This window comes from Electrophorus electricus, chromosome 21 (genome assembly GCF_013358815.1).
Source record: "Electrophorus electricus isolate fEleEle1 chromosome 21, fEleEle1.pri, whole genome shotgun sequence".
NCBI classification, from domain to species: Eukaryota; Metazoa; Chordata; class Actinopteri; order Gymnotiformes; family Gymnotidae; genus Electrophorus; species Electrophorus electricus.
Window position 1 is genome coordinate 8826769 of NC_049555.1, and position 22196 is coordinate 8848964.

Here is a 22196-nt window from a genome sequence, read left to right on the forward strand (position 1 = left end):
AGAACCTTTTCTCTGCAGTATCAGATTAGTATCTGTCCAGGTGCTTGCTGCCTGCACTGGTGGGTGTTGCTGGGGAGCAGTCATTCTTGGCTCCTTTCAAGACCTGGCTTGCAGTGTTTCAGGCTTACAATGGTAAATGGAGTGACAGGTAGAGGTTTAAAAAAAGATCCCCTCGGGCCCTAGGCCACCTGAATACAATAATGACTTTTTGCAGAACCATCGTTACCTTATAGACAATGTCGTAACCTCTTCCTAGATCCGTGCCAGTTGAATGCCTTCCCATAGTGTTGTGTTGAACAATCTTTTTCTCATAGAGCTGCATGACAGCCGTTTCCGGATGAGCTCATTTGTTATGACTTAGGCGTTAGTGATAGGTAGACCATACGTTGCACTAATGCACTAATGGGAAGCAGACACTACAGTACTTAACGGAGAGTATATTTAAGAGGGTGAAACGTCTGTAGGTCGTGGAAACAAGCAGTTATTAGGTAATAGCAGACTATAATTAATTAGCTAACTGTACATATTATTGTTAATCAGCTGTAGGTAAACCTGTTATATTTTCATGAATTTATATTTAGGAATTTCAAAAGTAAACAGTGATAGGGATATCTTTTTTCAGATGAATACAATGGAATTCCCGTGGTTGCGGTAGCGGTTTCCTCGCAATGTAGTGCGAGTTTTCCAAACATCTTAAAAACATGCGTGAGATAGACTGACGAGTTAGCTTCAAGCTTACGTCACGGTCAGGCTTCTTTATGCCCGCAGCTGTGCTTGACCTGCGTTGTACTGTTCCTGTGTTTTACTCCAGGAATAGGGATTAAAGACAGCAGAACAATTAAGGACAACAGTGTGAGTACATGTTTGAAATGCATGGTTGGTTCGATTTTGGTTGCAGGTGCTATTTGAAGTTTAATTCGCGTTAATAAAGCGCAGCAGATGTTTAGAATGTTTCGTTGGCAAATATTTATGGACGATTTTAATCCACATTGTTTCCTTATGAATTTGTTACATTGTTATGCTGTGATATATGAAACACTTTTAACGTGTTTTACAGTAACATATAATTCTTAACAAATAATTTAAACAAATATATATTTAGGCCTATGTTTATATAGTGTGCGTGTATATATATATATATATATATATATATATATATATATATATATATAATATATATATATTTTTTTTTTTTGCATTTTTTTTTTGCCCATTCATGATAGGGTTCTCTACCAGAGGCCTGGGAGCTTGAGAGTCCTGTGTAGTATCTTAGCCGTTCCTAGGATTGCACTCTATATAAGCACTCTACATATACGATCCTTCGAATCTTTCAGAATACAACAGAACGCCCTTTTCGTTTCTTTTCGTTTCTTTTTTAAGGAGCTCTGTTTCGTTTTCCTGATTTTCTTTTTAATGTCTAATTTTTTCACCGCCAATTAGGACATTTTCACAAAGATCGGCGCCAAATGGAAAAATCACGCACTCTGCTGGCCCTGATCTTGCAAGTACTCTATTACTGCAAGGCAGTCTCCACGAGCTACAATACCTTCTTCTATCAAGATATATTCAAGGGCAACGGAAATGGAGAACGTATGTTCCCTGCTGAAAGATAAGCACTTCAAAAGACAATCTTAGTTATGCAGTGAAAAAAATATTTTCTAATTACTAAATCTTTTACAGATGTTTATTTGCTCTGACAGTATTCCATAGGAATGGATTAGTAGAATTTCTAGTTTTAAGCTATTTTACCTAAACACACACTGGGCTGACTGCCTTTACAACATATATATTAGCCAAGTGCCAGCCTTTATAACATATATATATATCAAGCAAGTACCATCCATCTATCAGATGTAATTAGGTAAGGGCTCTCTCTTTAGGCAGGTTCATTTACTGTTTTTTTTGTTTGTTTGTTTGTTTTGCATGTAGTTCATTTCAATGGCATAAAACTGCGAGTTGAGACCACACTGCCCTCTGTGTTCACTCTGAGGGGCAGTAATGTGACCCTCCCCTGTCGGTTCTGGTACGAGCCGCCGCTAAACAGCCCTCGCAGTGTGCGGGTAAAGTGGTCCTGGTCACCCATCACTGGAGACCGTGAGGTTGACGTCCTGGTCGCGATTGGTCACCACCAGCGCAGCTTTGGGGATTTTAAGAATCGAGTGTACCTTCAGCATGACCTCCCAGGAGATACTGCATTGGTCATCACTAATGTCAGCATGAGTGACACAGGCCAATACCGCTGTGAGATCATTGATGGCCTGGAAGATGAAAGTGTGACAGTTGACCTGGAGCTCAGAGGTGCAGGAAGCCAGTTCAACTTTAATTAAATTCTGTTTTAAACACTTGCTTTCAGTCCCTTTTATTCTTGGCACAAATAAGACCTTGCAATTTGATCAGCTTGGTCATGGCACCGTTTCCTTAGACTTCTGGGGTCTTGCTCTGTCTCTTTCAGGTGTGGTCTTTCCTTATCAGCCTCAAAATGGCCGCTACCACCTGACCTTCCCAGAAGCTCGGCAGGTCTGTGAGGAGCAGGACGCCATGGTAGCCACTTCTGACCAGCTCTACATGGCCTGGCAGGAGGGGCTGGACTGGTGCAATGCCGGCTGGCTTGCAGACGGCACAGTGCAGTACCCAATTAACCTGCCCCGGTACCCATGTGGGGGCCTTGGACTGGCCCCAGGGGTACGCAGCTATGGACCCAGGCATAAACACCTTCATCGCTATGACGTCTTCTGTTTCTCCTCCTCGCTTCGGGGTAAGAAGGGACCTCATTATTCTCTAATTGAATTGAATTTATACTCATTGGAGTCTTCTGTGGAGCACAAAGGCAGACAACTTCAAACCCTGAATTCATAATGCGATTTTGAATTTTTTAATTAATGCTATATAATGTCATTTTGTAACACTATAGGAAATTAAATAACAGCCTTCACCACAGTTCACTGATAATTTGTTTCTATAGCTATCATTTTGAATCACTGCTAATTTTTGTTAAGTACCACAGCACAGAGATGTAGTTAAATCACTCATACTTTGATCAATAATTTCTTAACCTATTGACATATTATTCCCTTACTGCTCTTCAGGGAGAGTATATTACCTTGAACATGCTCAGAAGTTCAACTTCACTGAGGCAATCCAGGCCTGTATTGAGGATGACACTCAGATAGCTAAGGTGGGTCACCTTTTCGCAGCATGGAAGTTCCTAGGCCTGGATCGCTGTGATGCCGGTTGGCTGGCTGATGGGAGTGTGCGATACCCGATAACCACTCCTCGCTTGAACTGTGGGCCTCACAAACGAGGCGTCCGCAGCTTCGGCTTCCCCTCCCCGTATTACAAGTATGGGGTGTACTGCTATAGCTCTAGGTGAAAGCCTACTGAGACTTACCAGGAGTCTGCCTTTGCATAGTGAATGTGAATTACCATGGTGCCATTGCCTTCCAACCAGCTAAGCAACAGTGGTTGCATGAGGTGAGTTGTAGGAATACATGGAAATGTTCCGGTTTCTATCCAAATTTACAGATGATCCAGTGCTAATACAGATTAATTCCTGGGTTGCTTTCAACACTTTAGTCCAGTAGGTGAAATTGTACAAAACATATTTGCCAGTTCCAGTGGCAAATTCCTATGCTTTTCCACTTTATTCTCATCAGATTAGGTTGGTGACCTAAAGCATCAAATGTTAATAGTGTGTTGGCTAGACATCTTATTTTTTTACATTTATTTTTTATTTATATGTTTAATTAATCTTAGGTGAACAATGGCATGAAAATGTGTTGGTGTTTTACACTTTCATATTTTGTAATACTATATATTTGCTCCTTAAGGACAGGAAAAAGTCAAAGGCTTACATACATTTACTGAATATGCATTTTCTGATCATTGATGAGTTTTAACAACAGGAACAATTTTGCCCTCACCTGGTTAGAATAAGAAAGTGACACAAGAAAACTGGTAAGCTCTATTTTAGGATTGATGGTTTGCTCACCATCGTTTCAGTGAGCGGTTCCAAAACCTAAGTCAACTTCTCACCATATTATGCAGAAACAAATGTTATAATGTGAAAAGGGTCTTGTGGATATTTCATCAAGTACTTAGTCATACCTGCTTTTAATTATGTTTAAAAGGTTTACAGTGCTTTCTAAGAAATAGAAAAAATGTTCTTGCTACATATTACAGAATAATGCCTCTAAAATCTGAATGCTTTTTTGTACTGTAATCTTTACTTTTTGTTACATTTGAATACATAATGTCATTTTGGTAAAACAAATAGCTAAAACATGTTAAAATGATCACATAGTCCTTGTACATAGAGTGTATTTTTCAATTTGCTTTATTTTCCTGTACTTTCACCTTTGATGAGCTAGGGATCAGTTTTTGTCATTTACCTCCAAAAAAATATTACCAAGGGGTATCTAGTTGTGGATAAGTGCAAAGCCATTGATCAGTATGGGTGGTTGCAGTTCAGTCTCACACATGAAAAAAATCTGTAACAGATGCCATACTATGATCCCACCATTAGGGGTCTCAGTTCATGAGATTTCCCACTGGACATGAAGGAGCACTAGGCAGGAGAGGAGAAAGGGCCCAGTGCTTCAGCAGAGCCCTAAAAGAGCCCATTCAGCTAAAGGATGGCTGTGTGCCAGAACCTCTCCCCATCATGCATATAGCAACTCCTGTAATTTTACAACTCTTATAACTCAGAGGGACTTATGTGCTTTTCACTGACCACAAATACATTTCGACTGAGTTGGACAAGGTTATAATACTTAACTTTCCATTACCTGTGAACAGTAATTAGCTTTTCTTAGTAAAATGTTTTTAAAAATCTAAAAAAGAAAAAAAGTATATTCTTGACTGTTGGTATGTTTCCCCCAACAGTCCCATTGAATTCAAGCCTTGTGTGAAAAGTGATGTATGGAATGTTTTATTTGGACATTTTTCATGGTTTTCCTTTTCACCAATAAACTAATTTGAACGAAAACATGTTGTGTGTCATCTGTGACAATATACATCATCTCCGAAGATAACCATTCCCATCTCATGGCAACCTCTGACTCTTGAGGTGTACTTCAATGTTATTGTGAAGCATTACTTTCATTCCTTTACTGTGATATGAATTAAGTCATAGTGGGGCAAATATATGAGATCATAGCAGAGTACAAGAGAACTTTTTAACCCTTTCTTTTCCAACATGAAGAACCAAGTCTTTTGGGCATGAAGTAATCTCCATTTTGCTTACATCAAAATTTGCATGATTGGAAAGTTTACTAATTGGTTCACTGGTCAACACTGGTGATGAAAACAAGATTGCAGTCTACAAAAGAGCTCCCCCAATGCTCCGGGGGAAAGAGGCACCGCCTCTCCCATGTACTAGAGCAGACACCAGAGCAATGTGCTTCAAAAACAAAATCATAAGGCACTTGTCGTAACAGACAGTAAAAAAAAAAGACATTTCTGAATTTTTAAGAGAAGCGAGAATGACAGTGATGGCAGTAAGCTAGTTCAGGCCATGGTCTCACAGTGCTGCGTCCTGCACAGCTTTGGCAAGACAATTGAAACGAGAAAACAACACAGCACAAATTCAAGCTGACAGTTTGACAGGATCTGCCTGTCTAGCCCCGCTTTTGACAAATGTAATGCATATGTGTTGGTATGGATTTTGCATTGTTTTGTCTGAATATTTTGGACATAAAAAATGGCAAACCCCATCAAATTGCCAGATACAATGTCATATTGTGACAAATCAATAAATACTCCTAATTTCACATTACCTTGGCTGTTATTAGGTGTATCAAAAATCAATTACACTTTTAAAATGTTTCATCATTTCTATGGTTACACAAAAATAAATTAATGTAAACCTCTTCTTTATGGCTATAAACATTTCTAGATTTTTTTTTCCATCCTTTGAGACTATAGATTAAAATAATACTTCATGTCATCTTTCATATACTGTTATATATAGTAAGTGCTTTAAAAACTTTGTACCTCACAAACTGCATATTATGGTGCCCAAAGCGGGAAAAAAAGCAAAAAAATAAAATAAAATAAAAAATTCCCATTCCTATGTCCCTCTCAGAAAAAAGAGTGTGGAGACACAGGCCTTATCAAGTTCTTAGCTGTTCCCTTTCATTGCAAAATTCCAGACAGTCTAGATGAGAGTTCCTCCTCTGCAAGGTTTAGTAAAAATTCATCAGATATTTGGAGACAACCTGAAGCATGCCAGAAGTCTGAAACGAACCTGTATAGCATAGTCTGTAAAACCTTCCAAATAGTTCAGTTGCAAGTACAGTGATCCATTTACACTACCGATGTTAATAATGCTACTCTCATAAATAAAGTGAAAAAAAAATGAGGTGAAAAAAAAAAAAAATCACAAAAAAGATCAGTTACTGTCTCTGTCACTGAGCGACACTCAAGCCACTCAACTATGTATGTGGGTAAGGACACTATATACAAGAGGGGAACTTGTTTTAAAAATAACACTTTTTGATGTCAAATGTTTACTTAGAAAATAACTTTGATTCTTAACATCTCTTAACTAACTCTTTATAATTCATTACAGTCTTCTGACTGGTGTTTTCCTGGCAGACCATTGCCGAATAGCTCTCTTTAGAAGTCTGCTGTTGATTTCTGTGAAAAGAAAGAAAGAAAGAATTATGAATATTTAAATATGTAAATAAATGAGCAAATTGTATGCATTTGTGTGTGTGTGTGTGTGTGTGTGTGTGTGTTACCCATGTTACTTACGGGCAATGCATTCCACTTGTGGCTTCTGCCACTGTCCATCTGCCATGCAGCGGACCACAGGCGGGTGGCGCTGTCTGAAGCCATCACTGCACTGATACCTGATTATAGAGTTGACCTGATAGCGCTCCTTCCTGTTCCCAAAGATCCTGGCATTCTTCACTTCAGGAGGCTGGCCACATGTGACTAAGGAAAAAAAATAGAAAATTCCACAGGTCTGGAATAACTGCTAATACTGGATTAAGGCTAAATGCATGATATTTTATTCCCAGTTTTATATCAACTACATACCTGGGCCAGTTTTGCATGTGAATGGTAGATGGTAGTTGCAAGGTACATCATTCCACTGGCCATTTTCATGCCAGATCATCACCACACAGTCCTCACCAGAGTTAAAATAATTATCTGGCTGATTAGGCCTCCAGTTCTCATATTGCTGTGGGGAAAACGTTTGAACACAGTCAAGAATTATATCTCAGCCAAAAAAGACTGGTTGTAGCATCAGAGCATCTCAGCAGGGTGGGCAGCGTGGGCCGTTGAATGCACTGACCATTGGGGTTCCGTCTGACCACTGGAAGTCATTCTCAAATGTCTTATCATTTAGTCCAATCCACTGGTAGTCCTGTGCATGGGCTACAAGAAATAGAGAGACATTAAGCTGGGATGGGAAACACATACATCTACATATGCATGTATATAGCACACAAACACAAAGCAAATACAAGCACTGACCACATCGACCTGCCTACATTCATAACTCACAGTTGACAAAGGCCTGTTCTTCCCGGTTGGTGATGCTAACCAGGTGAGCTCCAAGACGTTGGCAGTGTTGTTCAGCCTCCTCCCAGGCCTTCCGATCCGAGAAATGCAGGTAGCAGTGACCCTGAAACTTAGTCCAGCCTTCCACACACCTCTCTACGTCTGCAGTGACACATGAGAGGGTGGCAGTCAGGGTGGGCTCTTACCATGGAACCTGTACGTGCAAACCTATATACCAATGTTTAGGGACACAAGCAACTATTATATATATATATTTTTATTTCCCCTGCGCTATGTGAAATTTAAAAAAACAAAAACAAACAAAAAAAAAAACTAATAATGTAGGACACAGATACTTACATAACATTTTGGCCAAAATGAACAAAAAATAAATAAATTGTGCTTGATGTTGTAAATGGGAGGTTTTTTTTTTTTTTTTGCTTTTGCTGTGAAATGAATGTCAGTGGTTCTTTAGATAAAGCTAATGCATCTCTGAGGCTTTTAAAAATCTAGTTTGTATAGTGATGTATGCAGTAGGTAAGGAATCAATGAATGTAGCCTCAGTAGAGTGTTTTTTTCCACAGCACACACCCTTAGCACCAAGTTAGTTAACCATTTATTTCTATATGGGGTCAAGAATAAACATCTCAGAGAAAACGATGAGGACTGAAATGACCCAATCCTATTTCCTGAGTTTGTTCATATGGAAAATATGAACATCACAGGGAGAACAGACTCTTATACCTGTTTGAGTTAACGAGGGACAGCTGTGTTGTGCCCTTGGCCCTTTCATATTGACCTGCAAAGGTGTCATTTGTTCCTTTACCACATCTTCTGCCCTACACCTTTCCCCCCAGCCACTCACCACTTCACAGGAAACATCAACATCTAGCTCAACAGACCTCAGTTCCAACACACTGCTGCCACCAAAAGGCCAGATGGTGCCAGTACTTCCCACTGAGATTGCGTTTCATGGCATTAGTTTTGGTTGTTTTTGAGAAGTTGTTAGTAAAATTAGCTGAAGCAGACCTCGTACCGATCTCACAGCGATCCCCTCCATAGCTGGGCAGGCATAAGCATTTGAAAGAATCCTCTACCTCCACACACGTGGCTCCATTGGCACAAGGGTTTGAATGGCACACTTCAACCTCTGTAAATAAAGGTTCTGCAGTTAAGACTGATGACACCCTCAGGGTGGAGGGCAGAGGGTGAAATGGGGTCACGCTTTGGTAGAACACCAGCTCTTATGGAATAAGAAATCATGTACCAGTGCAACATGCTGATCCAACCCATTCAAATCAGTAAACTAAACCCATTGAGGTATTTGGAGCAAACTATTATTTGCATCAGTACTCTAATGATAGGAGCTTTTCAGATGTTGTTTCCATGGTGGTTCAAACTGAAAGGTGTATACTAAAACCTACATGGATGGATCACAGGGTTGCATCAGTTCAAGGTTCAGATTCATATCAAGGAGAGGGAGAAGGATAGGGCATTTACCAGGTGTTAGTAGATGTGCAGAAGACTGGAAATGAAGTGGTGTTTAAGCCATGCCTGAGCAAAAGCAGAGAAGAACAAAAAACAACACACGGGAGTGGCAGTCAATGAAACGAACCGATTACTGGGAGGTCCTGTAAATGTAAGAATCAGGCAACCACACGCATGCCAGACAACTTGTGAAATGGATGTCTCTGTGAGGATGACAGTTAGGCACCAGTGAACAGACCAAAAGATATAAACACACTGACAGAACAATGTCGGACAGAGATAAAGTAATCAGTTAATGAGAGAAAACACTGGGAAATGTTAAAGTCCTATAAAATTATGAGGAAGTACATTTTTACAATTTTATTGGTTAGAGAAAACACAATAAGAAGTTGATATTAATGCCAAAAATGGCTGTTCTCAAATTACCAAACCACAGGTAAAACGTGAGGGATTTAGAAGTATTTTACACAACATGAAGTCAATTTATGGGACTCACCAAAGTGACACCCTTTTCCTGTCAGTCCTGGTGGACAGTGACACAATTCAACCCCGTCCTGTACAGAACATGAGCCAGCACCACAGGGATTTGGATTACATGGGTCCATGGCAACTGTGACAGTAATACAGACAAGAAAAAACATGAACAGAAAACTTGCATGTATCTTTAAGTCAGAATATTTTTGCATCTTTGCATCAATCAGCCACATTGCTATTGCTGACTGAACTCACAGTCCTCTGTGGTAGGTGCTGCCATGACAGCAGGTGCTTCCAGGAAGAAGGTAGGTTCAGTAGTTGCAGTGTCAGGATTCCAAATAGTTTCGGCAGGCTCTGGCATAGCTTTCAGTGGCCCTGCCATGTCACTGAGCAGCCTTGACGGAGCTTGGAGTGTTAATACAACAGCAGGAACATCATTTGAATCAACCGCTGATTGGTCTTTGCTAGCCAGGGATGAAATGTAGTCTCCACTACCAGGTGTGGCATGGCGCTCTTCACTCTCAGCAAATAGTTCACTTCCACTCCCACTGTGCTCTATTGGCCCTTTCCTGAGCTCTTGTCTTTGGGTGGGGTAGATAGAAACCTCCACCATGTTACCATCAGTCAATAACATAACATCTCCACTGGCAGATACTCCTGATGAGGCTCCTGAAGGGAGACCAGAGGTTCCGGAGAGATAGCTGCTCCACTTTCCTGATCCATACACCAAAACCCCAGTAGCCTCTTGTTCCCCACTGGATTGGTCTGTGAGATCGGTGAACCCTGATCCCAAAAAGGTGGTCTCAGGAAATACAGAACCACTCCCAGCCCCACTGAGGCCACTGCTTAATCCAGAGAAGGAGCCACTCAGGCCAGACCCTGATAGATCGCCTGACTCACTGAAATCCACCTCTGCTCCACTCAGCTCCTGACCTGTGAGGCTTGGAGCAGTGGACACCTCTACCCAATCGCCATCCACCATGATAATTCCACTGCCGCTAATCTCAGAGAAACTACTGTAATCTCCAGACGGAAACAGGCCTGATGGTAAGCCACTGAAACCAGAGGATTCCTCACTGGAGCCAAGACCTGAAGAGATGCCTGCAACATCTCCACTCTCATCACTCTCTCCTAAGCTACTGAATGAGTCCAGTCCAGACCCATTTTCCTCTGAGCTGAGACCTGAACCACTTCCAATTCCAGACCCTTCCCCACTGAAGAAGCCAGAGCCCAGGACTGGGATGAAAGTGGGGATCTGTGCACTGCCTTTTCCAGCTTCCTGGGGTGACCCTGAAGCTAATTCATCCCCAGATAAGATGGACTCGCTGCCTGAGAAGGTCACAAGTATACGTGAGCCATCACCAATATGGCCTGAGCCTGACAGTTCTCCACCGAAACCAGATCCTGAAAGGTTTCCTGTCATGTCCAGTGCCCCACTGTATTGCTCCCCACTCCCGCTTGCAAATACATTGCCAGAACCACTATCCCCAGAAAGCAGTTCTGCAGAGCCACTAGCCCCAGAAGGCAGGTCTGTAGAGCCACTATCACCAGAAGGCAGGTCTGCAGAGCCACTAGCCCCAGAAGGCCGGTCTGCAGAGCCACCATCCCCAGAAGGCAGGTCTGCAGAGCCACCATCCCCAGAAAGCAGGTCTGCAGAGCCACCATCCCCAGAAAGCAGGTCTGCAGAGCCACCATCCCCAGAAAGCAGGTCTGCAGAGCCACCATCCCCAGAAGGCAGGTCTGCAGAGCCACCATCCCCAGTAGGCACGTCTGCAGAGCCACCGTCCCCAGTAGGCACGTCTGCAGAGCCACCGTCCCCTGAAGGCACGTCTGCAGAGCCACTGTCCCCTGAAGGCACATCTGCAGAGCCACTATCCCCTGAAGGCAGGTCTGCAGGGCCAGAATCAGATGGCTCCACTGCAATGGGAGGTGCAACAGAGGGGCTCACTGTGAATATAGAATGAAAGAGAGAATTAAAAGACTAAGCATTAACAGTGTTAAAAACATTTAATAATATAGTCACAGGGTTACTCTGGTTGGTATAAACATATACATTATACAATGTATATTATATATAAACATATATTACCAGGCCTAAGAAGGCTAGGTATGGATGTCAGGTTTACTATCTCCTCTTCTACTACTGTCTCGTTGAGATATAGCTGGAGATCAACTGCAAAAATATTTATATAGAGCTTTGTTTAGACCTTTATGTTCCACTGCTGAAATGACATGATTATCCTCTGTTAAACATCAGCATAGCAATTTGATGGACAGTATATATCAGTAGATATAGCATACCTCTACAGCAATAGGCATCAAATCTGGAGTGCAAATCAGGATATCCCGTCTGGTTGGGGAACTTATAGACTGTGTGCACACCAGCTTTCCCTCCTCCGCACTGGGGCCGGGGGTTATTGATGGGGTAGCGCACAGTGCGGTCGATGAGCCAGCCAGCCCGGCACTTATCAAAGCCCTGCTTCCAGGCCGCATTCAGATCAGCAGTGGAGGCCAGCGAGGCGTTTTGACCCTGGCAGTAAGCCACTGCTTCATCGTATGTGAACCTCATGAATGAACTCGCATGAAAAACCTCCCCTGAAATGAATGGCAAATGTGGCTAATTATATAACAGCTCCTTTTGTGTTTAATCTGTGAAGTGAAAAGCTGCTCTTTTACAGTATGCAACATGAGAGCCTAACAGAGGCTTGTGTCTGTTATATTGTTTATATATTGTTATATAAAGGACAAAACATTTACTGTATAAAATGTTCAACTTTTTTCAACCAGAACTAGGTAATTTAAGCTTCATTGTTTTAGTTTTATCCACATAGTTTTAGATGGCTGTATGATTCAGACTTGCAGCTGGTGTACCTCTTGGTTTGTCCATATAGCAGTATACATCATAGCGCTCACTGGCAGGCCGCAGTCCATAGGATCTCACACCGCGAAGATACTCCAAATCCCCAGAGCATTTCTCACGTGGGGATGTGATAGGATACCTTCATTTTGAGAAAGAAAACCAGCACATTAATATCACAACAAATAAAGTATAGATTCATTTTCCAATTAATTTTCCAATTAATTTTCACTGTTATCATTTTGACTCTTTTGCTTCTTTATCATGCAGAGATATGCATGAAGGAGCTTGCAAATGCAGCTGAAAATAGCTCCAGAAACTTCTTACCTGACGGTCTGGTCAAGCAGCCAGCCTGCATCGCACTGGTGGTAGCCAGACTCATAGGCAGCCTGCAACTGCTGGGGACTAGCAATCACTGCTCCAATGTTCTGACAGGCCATCTGCGCCTCAATAAAGGTAAGTGCATAACGATCATAGCCTGCCCTGTAGTGGAACACAACACCTGGGTGGTACAGAAGATAAGAAACATAGAGGCAGGTGGATCAATTTACATTAAAGTAGAAGAAAATAAACTCATTCAAGTCTGTCACATGAATGCATGGCCAAAGAATATATGAAAATATCTCTGATAAATACATTCCCTTGTATTTGTGGAAAATGTACTAAAAGTGATCACTCAGTAGAGCTACACATTACTATCCTGATACTCAATCCTGCCTGCTGAATTGAGCCATGATCCAGGTATTTGTAATTAGTGAGCAATTAATTCAGCTGATTGGCCACTTTGTGATTACACCTGACTCCTGTATCAAGGTCTGGTGAAAAACCTACAGAATCAAGTGCAAGGTTTAAAAGCTCTGCATTAGTATTACGTTTTCTTACCAGTTGGAGACATGGCAGCTTCTGTTGCATTTTCATGGGGGATCTCTGATCCCAGTTCAGGTCGAGCAGTCACCCCTTGTATCAGTTCTGCAAGATCCTCTATGGCACTGGGAGGTGGAGACAGAGGCTGCTGGGTAACGTTCTGCATGGTGTCTGGGAGTCCAGTAGTGGTGGTGAGAGGTTTGTGGGTTACAACCTGGCCTTGTAGCTCACTCTCTGTGATAGTCTGCTTGGTGAATTGCTGGGGATGGTCTGTCATCATTCCCACACTTACTGCACCACCTCCTGTCTCTGTAGTCGTCCGTATACTTGGGTATATGTCAGCTGAACCCTCCTCATCCTCTTCTAAGTGAAACAGAGCATGTCACCCAGTGAGGACTCAAAGAGTCAGACAGTATTACTTGGCTATAGGCCCAATAGCACTAACTGAAATATCAAACCATAAAGAACGGCAAACTTTGAAATACTACACAAACAGAAAATAGGGATTATAACGGAGTCCCTGGATTCCACTATAATCCTGAATAGTGAATACCTGTATAGCAGATAGCATCATAACGTGAGTCTGGTAGAGGATAGCCAGTCTGGTTAGGAAAGCGGTAGACAGTGCGCACGCCCAGCAAGCCTCCTCCACACTGAGGCCGGGCAATGTTGATTGGATAGCGGACACTCCCATCTGCTAGCCAGCCTGCATTACACATATCCATACCGCCCTTCCAGGCCAGGTATAGTTGCCCGGTAGTGGCTAATTTAGCACCCCATTTAACACACTGTGCCTCAGCCTCAGTGAAGGTAAATGTTTCAGGGGACATAGCAAAAAACACCCTTCCTGTAAGAGAATATTAGATCATATCAATGTTTGAAGTGTTCGGTCAAATCAAAACTTTCAATGATTTTATTGAAGTTCCTGTACCTGTCATGTTTTGAACAAAGCAGTACACATCATAAGTCTCATTTATTTCTCTGACTCCGTACGTCCTCACACCAGGGAATTCATATTTGTCTCCATAGCATGCCTCTCGTGGCTCATGGATAGGATACCTTGGATCAACAGCAAAATAAAATGAGACAATAACTGTAATTTTCACACAAAAGAAAGCATACAAGGGTTTCTGATGGGGTTATGAGGTTCTGCATACAACCAATTAAATATGAATGGTCCTGAATGGTTCCCCAACATTCTTCAGGTGATGGACAAGGCTGACAAAAAAATGTAGCTTCTGGATTATGGTTTACATAGGCTACTGGTTATTTAATCTGTAGTCATCTCTTTGAAGAGGTTGTTCTTAACACTAAAATGGGCTAGTTTCCATATGCAAAATTAAGTACACCAATTTTATTTTCCATGGACTGACCTAACAGTCTGGTCAGAGAGCCAGCCTGCATCACACTGATGGTAGCCCTCATCATAGGCTGCCTGGAGTTGCTCAGGAGTCGCAATAATGGCACTGTTCTTGATACAGGCCTCCTTCGCCCTCTCAAACGTCAGGGTATAACGACTAGTGATGGCACGATAGTGGAACACGATGCCTAAATCAGAGCATCAGATGGTTAGAATGCATTTTTGACCATGACGATCAACAGTACTAGTGAGTATTTCTTCTTTTTGTAGAACACACTAAGTTAAAGCCACTGAAAGTGGATTTGCCTAGGAAAACTGCAAACAGTGGCATTACCTTGCACCTTCACATCAACAGTGTCATGGCTGTCTTCAATTCCATGCATGATTTGACAGCGGTACACTCCCGAGTCATTGGAGAGGAGTTCGGTGATTTCAATGCTGGCATCAGTAGGGGTCATGGGGTATGCTATCATGGATACCCTGTCCATATACCTTTTATTAAGTGCAACTGTGCCTTCTGAGGCCAACAGAATGTCTGTACTCTTTTCTTTGGTGATGAGGCTCCATTTGATACGATGGGCGAGAGGAGCTATGGTGGGGGCCCCTGGGTCAAGGACTGTGTTGTCCAGGAAGTAGCAGGGCAGAACCATCTTGTCCCCCATTAAGGGTCGCAAAGGACCCGCTATGGGAATGCTGACACTCAGAGTGTTTTCAGGTTCTGGGATACATCAGAAAAGACAGCTTGAATTACCACACTGATTATTTTAATGCTGGCCTATAATCCAGGGCTTTTACACCCCTGATGTTGCAAAAAAAAATGGATATGTTAAAATAAAGGAGAAAATTACTTACCAGTATATAGATAGTCTGTAAAGGACAGAGTGGCTGAGATGACCCGGAGACACAAGCACAGTAACAGCAATGATGTCATGGCTCACCTAGAGTTAAAAGTTAAAAACTTTTTAGACCATGTTATACAGTGTTTAAGATTTTTAGCAATATACAGCAATAACTAAAACTAACAATTATCTCACAGTGCAGTGAGGATAACAAAAACTTTAAAACTCATATGTTGGTGATGCATACAATCAAGCCAGTCTACTTAAAGTGCCTTGAAAAAGCAACCCAGAACAAGCTGCCTATTGTAGGTCTATGGAATTCATACCTCTCTGAGAACTAGACCACATTGTAATTTCCAATTTCCACAAAGAAGCATGGGAAACATACTGCTCCCATGCTGCTGTATGACACTTCGCTCCACATCATAACTATTAGATCAGGCAAGTTGGAAATAAAAGTCCTTAGTTACCATGATGAATAAAGAAAAGTCCATTGTTCCTTAAGACTTGCTTTGAGAAAACATGAACTCACATAGAAAACTGCTGTCTGGTATGAGAGTACGCAAGTTTTGGCCAGTATTTAATAGTGAGAGTGCATTTATTTGACTTTCTTCAGAGCATTGAGAAGCCCTTCCTCTCTTCCTAATAGAGACTAATCTTACACATGCCATGAAAAGGCAAGCGTGCCTTATTCCTAGCAGAGTAAACCTTTATGCTGGGAATGCTTTTGGGTCACCCTCCTGTCTAGCTCCCTGCAACTCCTGCTTCACTTCTTTCTAAGTAAACAACATTAATGTTCATTTCCGATAGTGTTAAATAAATTAATCTGTTGAACCATGTAACTTAACAGCATTTTTATACAGAACCCCTTAAGCCAAAAATAACTTGGTTTCAGTCCATATAGAGCATACTAGAACTGTCATTTAGAAAATACACCAAATGTTTATTGTGGCAATGTAAAGCATTCTAGGCTATAATTAGATGCTGAATTATCAGGAATTGACTGATAAAACAGTATCAGTTGCACTGGGGGAGGTGGGTTATTTTCAGTCTTGTTGGTTAATATATGGCACCAAGCCTTCTGCCTTTTATGTCCTCATGTAAAACTAGATTATTTATAATTATATTCAAACAAAAGCTTTTTGAGCCACTGGAAGCTACATGTCTCAGACACTATAGAAATCAGTATCACACTGCACATTTAAAGGGGAAGCAATTTATATTTTTATATTTCAAGTTTGTAGTACATCCATGCTGTTTCTGGTTCTTTTGTTTATGATGTGAATGAAAAAGGACGTAACCTGTATACTGACTGACTCTGACTGCAGAAAATAAAGGTGTTCTATTTCACAGCCTATTGCAACCTTTCAGTCAGCATATAGCATTCCATACCTTTAGCTTTTCTTAATAATTTGGGTTGTTTTTCAGAAGACCAGCAGATTTTTTTTATATGTTGATACTTCAGCTCTTTAACTTCTATTGTCTTATGATGTCTGTGTGTGTGTGTATGTGTGTGTGTGTGTGTGTGTGTGTGTGTGTGTGTGTGTGTGTGTGTGTGTGTGTGTGTGTGTGTGTGTGTGAGTGAAAGAGAGAGAGAGAGAGAGAGAGAGAGAAAAAGATAGAGTGGCTACAGTGTGTGGGTGTCTGGCTCTCTCAGCTCTGACTGTAGCAGCCAGATTTTTAAACCCTTACGGCTGAAGATCATTTCCAGACCTTAACACTGAAAAATGGAAAAGTACTGCAGTAGTCAACGCATGAATACACTCTGAATGGCTGTAAATTCATCTATGCTGCATGCTGAGGAGTATAAATGGAAGAAAAAAAAAAACATATTATGAGAGCAGTGGTATACTGATCATACATCAGTGTGGGGAATGGCTGTAGCTCTGTCAGTACTGATACAGACAAATATATTCTACAGTGAATTCAATTACAGGTAAGATTGGACACTTTGGGATGAGGGCTCAGAATATTTAAGAATCAGCATAACTTTAGCATGTGACATTGCCATGAATGATCATTTTTATGAATCTTCCATTTTAGCATTTGAATAAATTGATTGTCATTTTAATAAACTGGCAAACAATACTGCCCAAAAAAGCAAAGCTTACTTTGAGGGTACATATCACTTTTATCCAGAATATGCAACAGATAGGACTCTTTTAAACCACTTTATGGGATCATGGTCAGACATGGCACTTTATACATATGAAAGATGAAAACAGGGGGATGATAAGTGTTAAAATCTCCTGTCTCTGGGGTAGGCTGCCTGCATTCACTATACTTCTGAATTATTTGTCGTTCAGTCACTAAATGATATGTGTCTATACACAAAATTATGGTCACTTAGAGAAATACATTTTGCTACTGAAGATTACACCGTAATATTCACCGGAAAATAAATGTAGTGAACATCATGGATACAGTTCACATTGCGTAGTCGTTCATGGTACGGAAGCATCTTCACGTTAACAACTACTCAAAAACAATATTTCAACCCACCAACAAACAAAATTAATCTGACAGTGGGTAGCTCGAATCGGAAAATGGTATCTCATTTTACCTGTTTGATGGAAAGGCAATCCTGTACATGTACACCTAATCCCCCTTTTCTTATTGGTGGCGATTACTTTATATTCGTTTTACTACTCCGTCACGAAACAGAAATCAGTCCGTTAAGAATCCGATCCACCCCTACTGTTCACCGGTTCAGGTAAGACGTTGCTTCGCTTAAGAGAGCGAAGAGCAGAGAGAGAGAGAGCCACTGGAAAGGGAAATGCGTTTAGATGTCAAGGGTATGGAAGGGGCGAAGGGAAAAGAGCGTTAAGAATGTAGGGAGAGCCAACTTTATTTTGGCAGTTGCATTAAATGATGTAATGGTACTTCTGCGTGACTGAACATACTCACATCCAGGGGAGATTTGTCGACGCGTTTTCTGTAATAAAGTAATGGCATGCAATGATAAATGGGCACTTCTTACTTACTTACGATTTTTACCTTCGTGTCTAATGTCTGCTTGCTTCTGTTCCAGGAAAAGAATTCTTTAAACTCTCTAAAATGAGAGTAACAAATGGCCTTAATTATTACTTCTTAATTATTAATTAGAATTTGCTTTTCTTGCCATGTTCTGAATTAGCTTATAATTGCATAGCGAAAACATTCATAACGTCTCCCAAATCATCACGTAAACCTAATTATTTGCTATTGGTTTCTGTGGAATCATGAAACATTATTGTGGTTATTGTTTCTACTGTACCTCTTAGAAATATAAAATGTTGATTTGAAAAAGAGATTCTGGGAAAAAAAAAAACATTGTGTAGCTACTTGTCGTTTTCCTGTATTCTGCTGCAACTTTTATGTTATTGTGCCCAAAATACGTATTTAAATTGAGACGCTTTAAAAAACATAAATTGTCTTAACCCTCAATGACATTAATTGGTGGAGGTGAACAAACAGTAACAGAGTAGGAGAAAGCGAAGACAGAGGCCTTCTTTGAGCAGCCTGAGCCACCCCTACGGTTATCCAAAAACATTCTGCAGCAAAGGAAATAGTTGTATACGTAATTAAAAGGCATGCCAATGCACTTTTTACAAGTGAGAATGTCGGAGTCTTGTGTCTCCCGTAGTATAAAACAATAGTGTTTGTTATTTTGTTAACTTCTTCCTTCCCAGCCATTCACTCCAAAGATTTTAAGCTTTGTAGTTCGGTCAAGTTTTAAATATTTTTGAGAATTTGTACACATACGGGTTTCAGCTACTTGCATTCCTTTTCAGTAAGTGTGTATTAAACTAATTTGTAAAGTAACCACATTTCTAGACATTTCAGAGTCAACACTTTCAGCACACATCATTATTGTATGTACCTGGCAGTCAGCAACAGAATATACTTCAGTTTAATGTTTTATTAATAATAGTATTAATAGTATTATTGTTACTCTGATATGCCCTTTTGCAGTATTTCCAAACAATAAATACTTTCCCATGGTCTGTTTTTTTAATCATTCTCATTGCATCAGAATGACATGAAGCTATTTCCATGCAATTATTTGAATACATCAATAAGGTCTTTGGTGTTCCTAAGGGGATAACTGCTTGAAAACTAATTCCTAACCTGTTCAACAGAACTGCATTTTTTCCACCATCACCTCACTAATGTAATCAGCAGAGTTTAACCTCATGAGCACAACATGCGGTTTACACTGAGTTCAAACCCTGGAAAGTGAGTGGGGCAGGGTTTCTTATTCTGGCATGGAACTAAACTGAAAACTGTAACTGAACTGTTTGGAACAAACTTCAAATGGGTCCCCACTGTCTCTCTGTATAAGTGCTTTGTCCTCTGATCACTAACTCTTTCTCACTTTCATGGTAATGTCATGACTAAATCTGAAGAAGTTTATGAAATATAGTACCTCTGCTCTTGATGATATGCCTTTTTTTCATAGTACCAGATGACACTGGGGTCTAAATAATGGAGGTTGACTGTATTTGTCATGCAAGAGGTAAATTGCTGATATGCTGAAAATTAGTTTCTTAAAACCAAGTTCAACAGATATATTTCCTTGCTTTCAGCATGAGAAAGGGATATGTCTTTTTTTCCTGAATCAACAAATACCCAGTGTTACCTTAGCTCTTCCAAACTCATCTCAGTTTTCCCAAATCAAGTTGCTTCAGGAATTACTTTAGAACATGTTGATACAGAGAAGACAGACAGAGTAAAGTTAATTCTATTCCAAACTAATAATATTTTTTGTTTCCCCAGTATTAAGCCAGAATACCATTTTATAATCAACAAACAGCAGACCTAATAAAGTCAGTGCTTGGTGATTGACATTGATGACATGCGGTTTCAGATGAAGCCTTAAGGGACCAGTGCACATTTCCATAGGCTCAAGAGCTCTTTTCATCAAAAGGCCAAATGCTTGAAAGGCATCAGGCATCTCTCTCTCTCTCTGGCAACCTTGTTTTGATAGAGGAAGAAAAAACCCAACCTCAGGGGAAATAGGAAAGCTTCTTCACAAACCTGTGCAACGAGGCTGAGCTCCTTCAGGTGGCGGCCATTTCAGGTACCTTTTCTGCCCAGTGGCAGTCAAATGTTTGCTCTGCACATTGGCAGGAGGATGAGGAGAAGTGAGAGACTCTCCATTTTAATATGTGGAACCTTTCTTTTAAAGCATATACTTGTGTCACATTTGGACCACAATACATTTCTGATGTTTAGTTTTCTTTACAAACTGCCAGGAACAAATATTTTATACATCTTGATTTTTTACTTGCAGTCATGGCACTGGAGAGGTTGACAAGGCAGTATCAGCAAGAAAATGTAACTCTTGGATTAAATTTCTCAGGCTTTCATTAAAACCATAACCTGCTCACAGACATTTTACACTCAGTGACTCCCTGCTGTCAGGAAATGGGCTTTCTCTTACAGGGACCTTCTGTTAAAACTTCACATGATGTTTTTGGAGAGAGCCGAACATATTTATTTGACTTCCTGCTGGAATTGAACAGGCCATTGTAAGCCACAGGTTACTAGAGCTCTGTGATAGTCCCAGAGCAGAAGGGAAAGAGCACTATTTCAATAGTCCCCATTTACACACAAGCACTTAACCCACTGCACGTACCCTCACTCTCATAATAGTGACTATCTTGTGCATCATAACCTCTCTAACATACAGCCATACTGTTAGACCTTACTGTTATAATAACATTTTGCTGACCCATTCAAAAGGCTCCAGACAAGCATATAACATAAATAAATAAATAAAATAAGAATACAAATTGTGAGTTCATATTCTGTTTATTCCAGCAGGCTTAAAATTGTAGAGACAGAATTTACAGTGTCTTATCACTCTAGCATAGGACGGCTAACTGTATCTTACAAATGTGACTATCCTTACTAGTACAAAGGCCAATAAGGGCTGCATTGTACCACAGTGATAGGTAACCCTGAATTTGATCTGTACATAGATGTGCATATACAAAAATGTGCATTTGTTGGCAATCCATATATAAGGTCCATTAATTTAACCTTTTTAGGCAATTTCTCAAAATGACCTTTATTTCGGACAAATATCCCCTCCCCAAATCTTCTTGCCTAAGTAAATATGGATTCCTGAAATTCTTAGAACCGAGTCCTCCTCTTCCATTCCTCTCTGGAGTCAGGAGGGTTACGCGTCATAAGAGTTACACAAATTTAAATGAGTAGAAGATAAATTTCCCCTTAGCTTACACAGCCTATAAGAAAGTTGGACCAGTCATGGTTTTTATAAGAGTGTATGTGTTTCTGAAGTGTGTGAATGTTTGGAGAAGAGAGTGGCAGAACACTATATCCTTATGCTAAGGAACAGAACCGGCATTCTTCTGTCTCTGCCCAGCAGCTGATTAAAGATTGTGTCTACATCTGAGGTCATTGCTATTAGCGTGTTTCACATACCTGCAAATATGTTTGAACACTCCTTACAGTGTTCTGAGAGGGTTGCAAAGCCTAAGAGCCACAATGACCTCAATTCTGAAGAGATAAATTCATTTAATTACGGATCCTCCTCAATTTCTTTCAATCATTGTGAATTTCTGTTGAAATCACTGACTCGTTCCCTTTTTTCTTTTATATATTTTACTTGACATAGGTCAAATAAGATATATGTTTAATAATTTATATGTTTTCTAAAAGTTGCTATATTAAATCTTCTTATCCATGTTCATTCATGCTTAGAAATACTTGTGTATTTGATCTACCTTTCCAGATCTGCTGTACATTCTCTGCAATCACATGATATACTGGCTGTCATTACACCACTAAATAAGGT

General features: G+C 40.6%; 2 protein-coding genes across 3 annotated transcripts; one reads left to right on the forward strand and one right to left on the reverse strand.

Moving 5' to 3' along the window:
- The first annotated feature begins 773 nt into the window (after positions 1–773).
- Positions 774–6376, forward strand: LOC113579691 (hyaluronan and proteoglycan link protein 3). The gene is made up of 5 exons (XM_027013815.2): positions 774–852; positions 1441–1590; positions 1930–2298; positions 2453–2755; positions 3087–6376. The coding sequence occupies exons 2-5, from the start codon at positions 1467–1469 to the stop codon at positions 3368–3370; spliced, it is 1080 nt and encodes a 359-aa protein (XP_026869616.2). The 5' UTR covers positions 774–852; positions 1441–1466; the 3' UTR covers positions 3371–6376.
- On the reverse strand, positions 4912–18191 carry acana (aggrecan a). Of its 2 annotated transcripts, XM_035520841.1 has the most exons (19): positions 17955–18191; positions 15405–15490; positions 14887–15270; positions 14566–14740; positions 14124–14251; positions 13746–14039; positions 13211–13555; positions 12656–12830; positions 12343–12470; positions 11773–12066; positions 11561–11644; positions 9727–11418; positions 9494–9607; positions 8546–8659; positions 7513–7671; positions 7301–7383; positions 7042–7186; positions 6754–6936; positions 4912–6636 (listed from the first exon to the last, which is right to left on the reverse strand). In XM_035520841.1, the coding sequence occupies exons 2-19, from the start codon at positions 15481–15483 to the stop codon at positions 6563–6565; spliced, it is 4650 nt and encodes a 1549-aa protein (XP_035376734.1). In that variant the 5' UTR covers positions 15484–15490; positions 17955–18191; the 3' UTR covers positions 4912–6562. The 2 variants fall into 2 exon arrangements, with proteins under 2 accessions (XP_035376734.1, XP_035376735.1); XM_035520842.1 differs by lacking the exon at positions 8546–8659.
- Between the last annotated feature and the right edge of the window lie 4005 nt (positions 18192–22196).

Excerpts from the sequence above, each read along its gene's own strand:
- LOC113579691 (XM_027013815.2), top strand. The coding sequence starts at position 1,467 with ATGGAAAAATCACGCACTCTGCTGGCCCTGATCTTGCAAGTACTCTAT. Across the intron at positions 1,591-1,929 it reads GGGCAACGGAAATGGAGAAC|TTCATTTCAATGGCATAAAA; the intron begins GTATGTTCCCTG and ends TTTTGCATGTAG. Across the intron at positions 2,299-2,452 it reads AGTTGACCTGGAGCTCAGAG|GTGTGGTCTTTCCTTATCAG; the intron begins GTGCAGGAAGCC and ends TGTCTCTTTCAG.
- acana (XM_035520841.1), bottom strand. The coding sequence starts at position 15,483 with ATGACATCATTGCTGTTACTGTGCTTGTGTCTCCGGGTCATCTCAGCC. Across the intron at positions 14,040-14,123 it reads CTTTGTTCAAAACATGACAG|GAAGGGTGTTTTTTGCTATG; the intron begins GTACAGGAACTT and ends ATTCTCTTACAG. Across the intron at positions 7,672-8,545 it reads AGGGGATCGCTGTGAGATCG|ACGTAGAGAGGTGTGTGGAA; the intron begins GTACGAGGTCTG and ends GTGTCACTGCAG.